Source organism: Mesitornis unicolor, unplaced genomic scaffold, assembly GCF_000695765.1.
Source record: "Mesitornis unicolor isolate BGI_N332 unplaced genomic scaffold, ASM69576v1 scaffold49265, whole genome shotgun sequence".
NCBI classification, from domain to species: Eukaryota; Metazoa; Chordata; class Aves; order Mesitornithiformes; family Mesitornithidae; genus Mesitornis; species Mesitornis unicolor.
The window spans coordinates 963-14,414 of NW_010187109.1; the positions used below are offsets into that span (position 1 = coordinate 963).

Here is a 13,452-nt window from a genome sequence, read left to right on the forward strand (position 1 = left end):
ATAATATTTTATAATCACATTGTATCATGTGCCATGCAGAGGCAGTCCCCATGTAGTGGTACATACATGGAACACAGTTGCAGCAAATTGATTTTAATGTGGAATCTTTACCTATTTGGAATGATAAAGGTGCTTTAAAAGTCATCTGTCCTCTCCATAAATTTAAAATTAAGATTACACTGGCAATGAGAATTTATACATTGTGTTATTTATTTATTTAAAGCAAAAGATAGATGAATCTTATTTTGAGTTGCGGCTGAGTTAAAGTACGGTGCCAAAATTGTTCCCTCTATTGTGTTCTCTGTCTCTGGGGCTCTTGCAATGTGGTAGTGTATGCTCAGAAGAAAATATTTTGGTAAAAGCTCTAAACATAGAACACCTGTTTGGACCCAGCTTCTTGCAAAAACAGTAGTTCAAGTTTGTGTCATGACAGCACTGACTCTCCTTTTAGAAACAAGTCTAAAATTTGAAGTACAGCTTTAAGACAAATCTTTGCAATTTGAATGATACCCATCACTCTTTCAATAGAAGTTTGGTGGATGTAAAATAACTCCAAGAAAGAATGCAATACAATTTTTGGTGGTACACATGCCTCTTTCCCCCTGCTTTGGAATGAGTGTAAACTGCATTTATCTCTCTTGCTGAGGCACGATAGGATGCCGTTAGCGCATGCCTTTAAGTGCTTGGTCTCTTGTCATATTTTTGCCATGGTTTATTTTCATATTATGATGGTCCAGGAAACTCAGAATATGTTGTCATTTTCTTTTCCTCCTAGAACATGTTGTTTAATTAGGCACAGAGAAAATCCATGCAGGGAAACTGAGTACATGAAGTTTTTGGTATAAAATTTCTAGACTTCTGCATGGTATATTTACTGTATGGCCTTCAGTTCAAACTTGCATGAATTGATGCAAAGTTTATAAAAGTAGAAGAAAAGAGAAGAGTGCTGCATTTCCTCTTTACCCTTTCCAGAAAGAAAGCCTGGCCTATCTATCATCATTAGACGACTAGTATTTTTTCCTTTATTTACAAGCTACATAGATATTATATAGTAACTTCCATTTTAATTTAAATTGCCAGTCCACAATGGTTCACCTGAGCCATTTGATTTGACATTTGAAAATCTTACCTCCATAAATCACTGTATTGCAAGAGCAACTGTGATGCATGAGTGTCACATTAAAAAAAAAAATCAATATTGCCTGTATGAATATTAAGTGAGAAAAAAAAAATCAAATTCCATAGATGGCTTTTTAGGAGGTTTAGTGGAGAACGTGTGTGATTAATTGCAAATCTCCATTTAGGATCATTTTTATGGGCACCACTTCTTGTCAAGTAATGTTTCATTTGAAAGGACTCCAGATGCAGAATGGATCTCTCAAAGATATCTGACAATATTGCTTTAGCACAGGATGTTCTTTGCTATGTTTCTTCTTCATACTCTTTAACATATATTTATATCTTTAGGACCTCATGATATTATGAAAGGAAAGCCTGAATATAGTTTTTAAAAGGTTATTTTTTCACTTTTTGAAAAGGAAACATTCAGTCGCTGTAGATTTAAATTCAAAAAGTGATTTTTTTTCCTCTATAAAAATTTCATAGATGTAAACTGCTATAGGTTATTATTGGTAATTTGATGTGCATTACCTAAAGGCATACCCATTCCAAAATAGTTTGGGGTGTTCTTCTTAAAAAGGAACACTAGATGTACAGTATTCTAGTAACGTGAATGTTTCTACATTAATTTTATTGCCATTTTAAGTTATAAATGCTGAAGTCTGTTTAGGTTTTGGGGGATTCATTGTACTGGGACAAAAGATAATTTCTCCCAAAGCTCTTCAGCCCCCTGCATTCACCCCACCTTTACCCTCAGCCATTAGAATTTTAAAAAGCTGTGGTAAATCTCTTGTTCAGTCTAAAATGAATTGTAAGGATTTAGCACCATGCAGCTTTTATACCTACAGTGATTAAAAAAGACCCAACAACTATATGAATACTTTGATTAAGATTACTTCTGTAGAAGAAAAAAAAACAACTTTCTTTAGTACTTATAACTGAGGAGAAAAAAAGCATGGTATCAGAAAGTGTATGAAGATAGGGAAGTCTTATCATGGGCTGTGGTTACTCAGAGCAATATTGCCTTCCCACACAAAGAACAGATTGTGGTTTAACTCTTTCCATGGCCTAGTTTTATGTGCCAGTATAGTATCAGAATTGTTCAAATCTCTGCTGGAAACTACTAATCAGTTTAATTATTGCCTCTGTGGCTCTTTGTCAAGCATCACACTGTAATGTAACAGTATATGTCCTGAATTATCTTTCCTCTTTTTTTTTTCTCCCTTCTCCCTCTTACTGTGAACGTAATATGGTCATAGGTGAACTGCTTGCAACTTTTCTGTCGTTTTCTGTTTGATTTCAGGATGATTAGGGAATAGTTAACTGGATCAAGTGAGGTTTTTTAACATTCAGGAAATTTTGAAGTTTGTTTGAAATTTGAAGATTTAAATACTAAATTCTTGGCCTAAAGTTTCTACAATGGCAGTCTGAACTCTATAATTGAGGCCATTAGTATACTTTAATCACTTTTCCTAATGGAGTTAATCAGCCTATTGATTAAACGTAATTCATTCCTTATCTAACAGTATAGCATAAATACTAGTTTGTTAATTGTACTATTGAATATAATTGTATAAAAAAGGTTCAGTTTTAGTTTGATTACACTGTGCTGCTCTGTATAATGAGCAATCTGCATGGTATTTAAAACTAAATATGCCTGCACACAGGAAGAAAAATACCTCCCCTAAGGTCTCCCTTTCAAATCAAAATACAGTAAAGTTTGATAAGCAGATCATGTTATTTTAAGCAGTGGATGTGCTCATGGAAAATAGGCATTAGTTTTTGGGAAAGGCCTATTTAGATATTAACATGGATGTGTAGGATGGTACTTTAAGCAGACAAAACTAATTAATTTAATTGCTGTAGGATATACTTGTAGATGACAACTAAGCATTACCTCATTAATGCAATCCATATCGCTGCTGGGCAGAAGATAAGAACTTGCAGGTAAAGCCAGATGACAGAAAGGGATATTTTGGAACTGCAAATGAATTGCATGGATTTCACAAAAGCAGCATTTGACCAGCGGTGCACTGGTAATGTCACACTGCCACAGCATGCAGAAACACAAAGAATGCAAAGTTTGTGCCAAGTTGCCATTTTTCATTGTACACCTCAGATTGATTTTTAAGGGGTTTAGAATAATTGCCACACTCATGTGATCGGTTAATGAATTAACTAACTCCATGGGGCTTCAAAACCCACTGTGGAGCTGCCGGAAAAACATAAATGTAATTTTTGTTCTCAACTTCATAAACTTTCATTTTACAGAGTTTGGGGGTGGTGGGAGGGAAGCCCAAAGAGCTGAAAGTACAGAAGCTTCTGTTCAGGATCTGTGTACGGCACGCTCTGTCTTTTGCCCACTTTCCTGTACTGTATGCTGGTTTCTCTAGTTACCACCACTGGAATGGTGCTGTTTCAGTGCTGGAATGTTGGACGTTTGATAAGAAAATGGATCAAGTTTAATGGCGCATGCTCTTTGTGCCACCAGCAGTCTCTTGCTGAGAGCATGCTCCAAAAGCGGGAACTGTGTGGCATTACACTGAGCATGTATATGCTTTGTGTTTCTGTGGCACAGAGGAGAGAAATGAACTGTGGCATTCGCCTCAGCCTTCTCAACATTTCTGCTCAGATTTTTTAAAACCTTTTAGCGTCTTCTCTGTGCAATGGTACTTTTTCTTGATGTTAGATGTTCGCTCAGATATTTAAATGTTAGAAACAAGACATCTTGATAGCATCTCTTTTAAATGATATTGTCTCTGGTGTTGTGGGATGAAGCGAGGAGAGGCTTACAAAATAAAATCTTCACATAGTTCTTTCAAATAGAGTGAAATATGGGGAAAATGCGATTCTCTGTGTACTTTTTGTCTGCTGCCTGACAACAGTAGCAATTGTGTAAAAGGTGTTAAGCAGAAATTTGCGTAAATTTTAGCGTTTATTCTCCATGTCTTGGATTTCACTTTAAGATTTTCAGAAACCTTTCTTGATATTGCTTTAATTATGAGAACTTATTGACTTTGAGATTTTTGATTCTCTTTTTTTTTCCTCCACTTCTTTCCACAGGATGAATTTCACCCATTCATTGAGGCACTTCTTCCACATGTCCGTGCAATTGCCTATACTTGGTTCAACCTTCAGGCTCGAAAACGCAAGTACTTTAAAAAACACGAGAAACGAATGTCAAAGGATGAGGAAAGAGCAGTGAAGGATGAGCTACTTAGCGAAAAGCCTGAAATTAAACAGAAGTGGGCATCCAGGCTCCTGGCCAAGCTGCGCAAAGATATTCGCCAAGAGTTCCGGGAGGATTTTGTGCTCACGGTGACTGGGAAGAAGCACCCATGCTGTGTATTGTCCAATCCCGACCAGAAGGGTAAGATTAGGAGAATCGACTGCCTGCGACAAGCTGACAAAGTCTGGCGTCTGGATCTAGTCATGGTGATCCTGTTCAAAGGCATCCCCTTGGAAAGTACGGATGGAGAGCGGCTTATGAAATCCCCACACTGCACAAATCCAGCACTTTGCGTTCAGCCACATCACATAACAGTATCAGTCAAGGAGCTTGATTTGTTTTTGGCATACTACGTGCAGGAGCAAGGTAGGAAGCAGATTGTCATGTTTCTATGTTAGTATGTCAAACTCTGATTCAAAGTAGTCCTGTTTCCCCTACGGGCTGGTTTCCAGTGAAACATTATTCTGTGGTCTGTAAGACGGGGGTACATCTCCATATGTAAATCAGCATGTATGCCTATATACATACACACACACGCATTCCTACAGACCTGTAGGAATGACATGTATGTTTGACATATGTGCCTTGGTCTCTTTCAAGAGACAGCGAAACATACCAACGTAGTACTTTAGTTCCACTGAAGTTGCCCTTTTTTTTTCTTTTGTAGAAAAGTGACACTACATATGGTGTAGTTTTTTTGATCGTGACTTCAGAAAACATTCTTCTTTTTTTTCAGGTTTTTGGTTTGTTTTATATTTTTTTGGCATTTTTGTTTTTTGTGGGTTTTTTTTGTTTGTTTTTATTTTAGTTCCCCTAGCATTGTTGCTAACAGATGCAAGTATGTGCAATTGCACAATCACAATAAATACTACAAATATTTGTTATTGTATTTGTAGTTACAAATAATCAAGAATCCATAGTCAAACTGATGAACCTGCTATTACTTTGAAGAGCAATTGTAGGCTTTATCGTATCTATAAAATAAAACATGAAAAAACTTTAGCACAGTATTACTGCTTTGTAAATACCATATGTATTCAGAATTTCTGCAAATAGTACTTAATGTTTTACTCGTATTTTATGTCATTAACTCATCTTACCTATCTGAGCTTTAAAACAAACATCCAGGCTGTAATATTTTTAGAGAATTTTCCATGAAATGTATATTTTTATAATCACACTTACATACTTAATTTTATTTTGCAGATAATTGAAATGTGGAAAATTGCAGAAACACTGTGGAAAAGCTTCTTAAACTTAGTTTTACATAATTAAAACAAAAACAGGGCTTTTGATCATCATTTATCAGGGGAAAAAATGCTAGTAATAGTGCATCTTCAGATAACAATAGTCATAGGCAGGTTCTCCAAAATTGTAAATATCATTGTGTAGATAGAGGGTTTTTTTTCCCTCTGATACTAAGCCTTCTGAAATGCTTTTTATCTGTGAGGGGTCATTTTGCTTCTTTCTGGTGATTATACCATCCTCTAGATGTCTTTGCATTGCTGACTGATCAGCAGTAATAAAGCATTTCTGTTTTAGCCACAGATCAAAACCAGGGGAAGTTTGGTTGGCTGCAGATGGTGGGCCATTTCACAGGTTGTCCTGATAGAAGGCAGAAATGGCCTGCAGAAGGGCAGATGGCAGGCTGCTATCTGATGCCTGATATGTAACTGTGGGATTTAACCGAAAAAAAGCAAAATGGGTTTTGACAGTAACAGAAAAGTGAAATTGCACAGATCTTAAGTTGGTGTATACTCGTTCTTTAAAAGGACAAATTTACAACACAACCTTTTTGCTTTCAGTGAATTTGTCTTTTAGCATTTATTTGTGCAAGTGGAGCACTATGGTTACATACACTTATAAATGGGGCTCAATTTTTTTGATTATTCATAATGAAAAAATATGATTAATTGTTTTGTTTTGTTCTTTTTCCCTGCTCGAATGTTTTGTATTTTTCTCTTCACAGCAATAGACATCTCTTAGATATTTTGCAGCGACTTTAAGTAGCTGCAAAGTCTGGTAAATCTGATCCTCAGTAATGTAAGAAGAAAGATTTCTTTGATAGCACTAAACAAAATAGCTTAATTACAAATAATTTGTACATTTAAACTCCTTTTGTGAAGAAAAATTCAAATTGTTTTTTGAATGCATATATTGCAAGACATAGCTTACTGATTAATTCTAATGGACTTACCTGTTTCTAACAGTCAAAACTACAAAAGGAGGCAAAACAGTTTAAGTAGCTCTTGAGTTGAAGAAGCTGGGGTCAGAGTACTCTTACACACTGTCAACTTTTAAGTTGTTGGATGCCAGTAACTTGAAGTAGGAGGAGGAATTGTGGGGCACAACAGATTTCATTGATTTAAATGGATTGAGAATATGAGTTTATTAACATTTTTCTAATCAGAAATGAGTAAGATAAGCAGGCTGTAGTATTATAACTTTCAAAGTTACATGAGGCTACTTTGAGAATATACTGGAACACGAAGCTGGCTAATTTCTATGTACCAAGTCGCCCTTACTACACTCTTTTGTTTACTGTAAACAGCATGTATTTTGTGTCTGTCTTGCTGCTTCATAGTAAATCTTCCACTAACATCTGTTGGCTCTTTTCCTGAAGAAGTCATATTAAGTTATCTTTGTATTTTTTTTCCCATTTTGTTGAACTTTGATTCTCTATCCTCATTGAAAGCAGGTTAATTGTGGCACTTTGTAGTGCAGTTGATTAAGAGCACCAGGCTTTGCAAAAGATAAGCATGAAGTCTACCAAAATGCTGCATTATGCACAAGCTGTTTTGCTTTTTATTGCTCTGTTAGAATATATAAACCTGCCTAACAGTATCATGTAAAAACTAAGTGGAGTCATAGAAACATTTAAATCCCTCAATGAAATATGAAGAAGGAATTAGCACATAAAATGAATAAAGGGGCCAACTAGTTTTGTTTTTTGTTGCTTTAAAAAAGAAGATTAGGGAAAAAAAGAGGAGGAAGGATAGTTCAAGTGCCAGTGATGGTTGCCAATGGCACCAGGATTGGCATCAGACCTTCTTTGTTTAGCCTAGGATGCCTGTGATTTGTTGGTTGGCATCCGCATTGCAGTGCAGAGTAATGTTACAATATATTGACAATTTACAGATCTAGAAGTGTCAATAATCCTTTCAGTTCTTAATAAAAAGAGCTTCTACTTCCATGCCTGCCTTGAAAGAAGAAATAAGGACCAACCTATGAAGTTCTGTCTTTGACCAACTTCAGCTGGTTCTACTTTTTTGCTCGTCTCCCTCAGAATTCAGCATAATTCCCCCCCCCTGCCCCATTCTCTTTCTACTATCCTCTTGTGCTTTAGAATCTTAACAAAAAACAAAAGAAAGAAAAAGGGGCTTGAAATAGATTGCAATGCTAGTCCTTTGACTGAAATGGAGGAAGAAAATGGGAAGCACACACTGTGATCAATGTTTAACATAGAAATAATTTTAATCATAACACAATTCTACAGGGCTCTGCTTGTTGTATCAGGTCCACCCCCCTCCCCCGCTGAGTTTTTAAAAAGCCCAAACCTTGAAAATGGCTTGAACATTGTTTGTATTGACAAAATTGCCTTGTGTTTTTGCTTCCCCCCCACCCCTCCTGTGAGGCACCAGAAAGCGTCTATCGTTTGGTGTGAAACAGACCTCAGTCCATAAAATCATTTGATGGTATTTGATTCAGTGCAGCGCTTATGCTGTGTTCCCGTTGCTACAAGAACCGCCATTTTGTTTGTCGAGTGCCAGTAGAGGGGAAAAAAAAGGCAGACAATGTGCTTGATGCCAATAATGGTTGCCAGTGGCACCGAGGTTGGCATCAGACCCTCTTTGTCTAGTTGCTGAATGCCTTTGATTCGTTGGTTGGCATCCGCATTGCAGTGGGCACATTGGAAAGTTTTTGACAATCAGTGAATGAAAGCTGCAGTACTTGTTTGCTGCAACAGAACCCAGATAATATAAATCCCTTCTTCTGATCGATGTTTTACTTACTCTTACAATAGCTAATAAAAAAAAATAAAAATTACATTGCTGCTTTTTCTAAAACATGAAATATCTACAGCAATGTGCCTCATCTGCAGAATTCCTAATCCCCTTGTCATCTTTATTGTATTTTGCAGAATAAATAAAATGCAAACTTGATGGTAGGTATTTCAGCACATACTGAATGCAGCATAGTAGACCTTGAGAAAATGCTTTGGGAGTTTAAAGGACTGAAGTGACAGTACATGTAAATGGTAAACATTTGTAAGTGCTTTTAATGCATGTGCCTCTCAGAGTATATGTCTCAGATCAGTTATGTTGCTGTTTACATTCTCCTTTGTTCTTGTGTAGGAGTGATATTGTTGGGGGAGTCCGCATTTCCAGCTGTTAATAAACTCTGAAGTTGAGGGAGGGAAGGATCTTTTAAACTACCCAAAAAGTACAGCAGAAAATAGATGCAGATGTCCTTAGTACGGTACTGTTCAGGCACTCTTGGTTTTTAAACTTCTTGAACCATCGAGATGCTGTTACAGTTCAAGCTGCGTGACTTTTTTATCAGGAAATCAGCAAAAACACTAATTTCTGTTGGAAATTTCCTATATAGTTAGCATTAATATTGCTTTCCGGTTAACTGCTATTATCTCGTTAATTAATAAGAAGGATTAGCAACTCTACCCAAAGGGCTGCACAGAAGGAAGCCTGGCCTACGTGAATCCCTGAATCGCCAGACTGTGTCCTGTCCCTTGGGGGTAAGTGGGGGGGAGGGGGGCAGAAAAAAAACCAAACAGCAAAAATAAAGGAAGAGAAAGCAGAAGAGGGGGAGACAGGGCACGGGCTGGCTTCTGCTGCCTAGGGAGGGGACAACTTTTTGTGCAGGACCCTCCTGCCACCCTGCTGGGATGATGGTGGGTCCCCAATACGGGGGTCGTTGCACTGGCACTGCCTGCACCCCCTGTGCCCCCACTTCGGCAGCCGCTCTGGCCAGGGGTACAGGCCCACCTGATTTTTGGTAGCATGCTTTGTACTGTTAATAAGGGTGTTTTCAGATCGTCTCAGCAGGGGCACAAAGTCCCACATCTGCATTGTTTCGAAACTGTTTCTACCTTAGCTTAACGCTGGCAAACTGGTACTCCTTAACTGCACAGGGATATCGCTTTTTCAGTTAAAGACAGGCCTGGCAATGTGTGTGCACTGTCTCGCTTTGAAAGACATGTCCTCCTTCCACGTCAATTCATTGTGACTACAAGAAATACCACTTAAAATCACAACCAGAATTATGTTTTGAGCAGCCTTCTTTCTGCCTGTCATATAATGGTCATAAGTGTAAGTGTCACACCACCCAGTTGGATTTTGGATGAGGGTTTGCATTTCTTCTGTGCACTGATGCTTCCACATACAATTAATAAAAAAATAAAGGACTTAGGAGAATCAATCAATTGATTGAATTGCTGATTGTTCCTGCTTCCATTAACTTTAATTATTTGCCTCCCTCTGAATAGTTTACCTGGGAACACACAGTAGAACATTTTACCTGCTTTGCAGAATGATATGTCAGGGTACAAAGTGATTTGTTGAAGTTTACACAGCAAATTGTTAGTTACAGTGGGAACAACGGGGAATAGAGCTTATTACAGCCTGTACCTATAGGTGTCCAGGTGCTCTAGGAGCTTGTTACTTACACAGTAAAATGGCATGCTGATCCCTTGCACTAAATCTCAATTTTGAATCTGAAAGCCAGTGCAGAAGCAAAAGTATGAGCTTGTATTTTATTTGCTCTCTTATGACAAGAGCTTTTTGTAGTTTAGGAATCTGACAGGGAATAATAAACCTATTAAAAACTTTGAATTACTTTGAGCAATTGCAGTCTATTCAGGCATATGGAAAATGTAATTCTAAAATCTTGTTGTGTCAGCTGTGTCAGCACTGTGTTGATTTCTTTTTTGTTTTCTAAGGTAAAATTTTGAATGGACTCTTTATCAAGTATCTCTGTTGTGCTGAAAATTACAGACAGAAATTTGTCATCAGGAGATGGAGGTTAATTTGATAAGTATAGGGGCATAATAATATTTTTCAGTTGGTGATTATAGATATTTTGAAGATGTAGGATATTAAAATATTTAAAAACTTCACCCCAAAGTTTTCATTTTTCAGAATATGTATGGGTGAACTAACATTTGAACAGTTGATCTGAAGAATAAAAAAATGTATTATTTTTTTTCTTCTAACTTTAGTTTCCCTCAGAACAGGGTTATGTGTCATATGACAGGTTCATGAGAAAACAGGGAATTTTCCATATTCTATTTTACTGTTGTAGTCAGAAATGAAATATGTGTGCATTTTAGGAAGGAGTTTTTAGTTTGTTCGGGTTTTTTTCTTACCTGCCAAACCAAGGGGAGTAATTTTTGCAGGGTTAAATGACATTAATTGTCTTTAAGACAAAAGAGGCTTACGATTAAATAAATTCTGTGCAACCAGTTGAAAATTTAGAGGTCAGTGTTACTTTATGAATGAAATTTAGATGACAACAAGAGGCTATAAAATAAAGAAAAGAATAGAAGTGAAAACAGAAAACTTGCTTCACAGTAGTTTCAGACAGAAGAACAATACTGGGAACAAAAAAATAAAGCTTTTAAACTATAAATAAGACCACTAATTCATAAAGGAAATACCTCAAATAACAGCAGAGATTTATGTTTTAAATTTCTTAACTTTCATGCATATTGAATTCAATGTAACTGTGAAAACGTCATTAAAATAATTAAAACTAAATACCACCGCAGGTTGGATTTTAAAATTAATTGCATGAGATTTCTGTCAAGTCTGCTTCTTTTTCTAGCTTTCCCTTCTTCTCTGCTTTTCCTCCTCTCTGCTTTTCTCCTCCTTGCTGCTAGCGTGGTGCTGTGGCATCTCGAGGCTCTCTGAAGGCTCTGGTCCTTGGAGCAGTGTACAAGAGTCGGGCACTCTGTTTCAGGCTTCCCAAAGCACTGTCTTCCAGTCTCAGCATCAACGTGGTAGTTGCTTTGCCATTACCACTCGGATTAGGATGAGCATAAAATCAAGTTAAATGGCTAATTTAACTGAATAGGGTTGCTCCTTCCATTGTGAGATGGAAAAGAAATCCCTTTCCAGATACTAAGCGAATGTGGAAAAAGGAAAGGGGTCTGTGTGATTAGCCTGTTTAACAGATGTCAAACAAGGTGTCACTCATTAAAGGGAGGTTTCATAATTTTACTCTGTCTCTTTTTTTTTTTTTAACTCTGGTGGAAATTCTAGAAGCAGTTGCTAAAAACCTGGCTCAGGGCAGCAAAGCCTGGATTAGAAGAGGTTTGAAAGGCTCAGAAGCTAGTAAAGGGGAAGTAAATCTTAGACTATTAGCTTTGCCCAAGAGAAAGGAGAGTTGATTTGGGTGTGTATATTGTACTGTCTGGGAGCAGTGAGTTGTGTGTGAAGTTGGGAGCATTCTTCTAGCACAGCTGTTGAACTTTTCCAACAAGCTTTTTATTTACAAAAAGATTAATTTCTTACACTCCTGCTGCCAAACTCTCCTTTCAGAGAGGTTCTTTTCTGAGGTATATTGTGCTCTTTTACTTATAAATATATTTCTTTAGCCATTTCTTAGGAACCTTGTTACTGATGTGTGACTTCTGTCCTAGATTTTTGCATTTTTTTGTGCTTATTGGGTGCTTTTAGCCAGCCTGAGGATGAAAGCTTTTGCCTTCATGCCCCATAACTCCTATGTGTTACATCCCTCTTGCTCCTGTGCCCCTTCTCCAGTCAAAAAGATGACTTAAAATTGTAGGGACATTGTAGTAATTTCAATGTTAGTTTCCTCCTAACTACTTATAGCATTTGCAACCTTTGAAACTGCTTTTTTTACTCTTAAGAAGTAAAATTGAAATAAAGAGAAGTTGCCATGATATGGCACTGGAGGAAGTATGGTGCTGAAGCATTCAACCATTAAGTTTTCTTTTCCATCGGAGAAACCTTGCACTTTTAACAGTATTTGCCTATCTCCAAAGCAGAGGGGTAACTTCTATGTTTTCCAGTGTCCTACCATAAAGGCTCCTTCACTAAAGGCATCTCTTTGGCTTTAAGTGGGCTTTTAATTATTTCCCCCTGAAAAAATTCACATGAAAATTGAACAAAGCACTTCTCCTTTTCTTCCTTAGAGAGTGAACAGGAAAGCCAAATGCAAACATGAACAGTTAGTGAACTCTGAGAAACTCAGCATGTCTGTAGAGGAATTAGGAAAAAAGATAAGTTTTCTGATACTGGTTTGATGCAAATGTTGTACACAAGTAAGTATATTCTATCTTATTTGCAGTTATTTGACAATTGAGGATTTTAAACATTTAAGTCTTGAACATATTGTTTATCTATTTGTCTTCCCAATCTTCAAGTTAACCTGAATTACTATACATATTTTCATAAAGGATGAATTTAAACAAGTGAAAGATACGTATGAACTGTTTATCTTAAATCTAGCATTGTGTTTTAATTTGTAGTCAGTTGTCTTGCCATATCCTTCACAAGTCTTTTGAGAAGATGTCATAAGATTTGTACATTTTTTCTTACAGTGCAAAGAAACACACACACATTAGAATCTAGTAATTACAAACTCCATGTCTTTAGAAATTAAATATAATTATTTATAGAGTATATATTTTTTGCTTGTGAATCACATTGGCCTAAATTGACAAACCATTTTCAACTTTTTTTGATGAAGTGACTAAGAAGGAAACGTTGGCTTTCCTTAGATGATTATTATGGAAGTGCCTTGTGTCTGAGTGATAGCAAGTATACTTACCACAGCATCAATTTTCCATTGCATGATTAATGCCATTGAAAATTATGCCAGACATCTTGAAAGGATGACTACACTCCAGTGTCCCTGATTTAAAAGTGTGAAAACATCTCCCAGTCAAGACAACTTGTATTTTAGTATTCTGACATCTGTAGTTTCTGGTTGGATTACTTTAAATTTGTTATGCCATGTTAAAAGATGTGTTTTAAGAGGCTGGCCTCAGCTCCTGGCCTTAGTGTCAAGAACTCTGCTATGTGATGCAACGTGTCTTGTTAGGTTTAATTGACCAAAGCTGA

At 36.8% G+C, this 13,452-nt stretch overlaps 1 protein-coding gene across 1 annotated transcript; it reads left to right on the top strand.

The window, feature by feature from the left end:
- Nucleotides 1-4,182: 4,182 nt before the first annotated feature.
- LOC104541302 (nuclear factor 1 B-type) lies at nucleotides 4,183-4,714 on the top strand (the record flags this gene model as incomplete). Its single annotated transcript, XM_010185335.1, has 1 exon — nucleotides 4,183-4,714. A coding segment is annotated over one exon (532 nt), but the record flags the coding sequence as incomplete, so codon positions are not given.
- Between the last annotated feature and the right edge of the window lie 8,738 nt (nucleotides 4,715-13,452).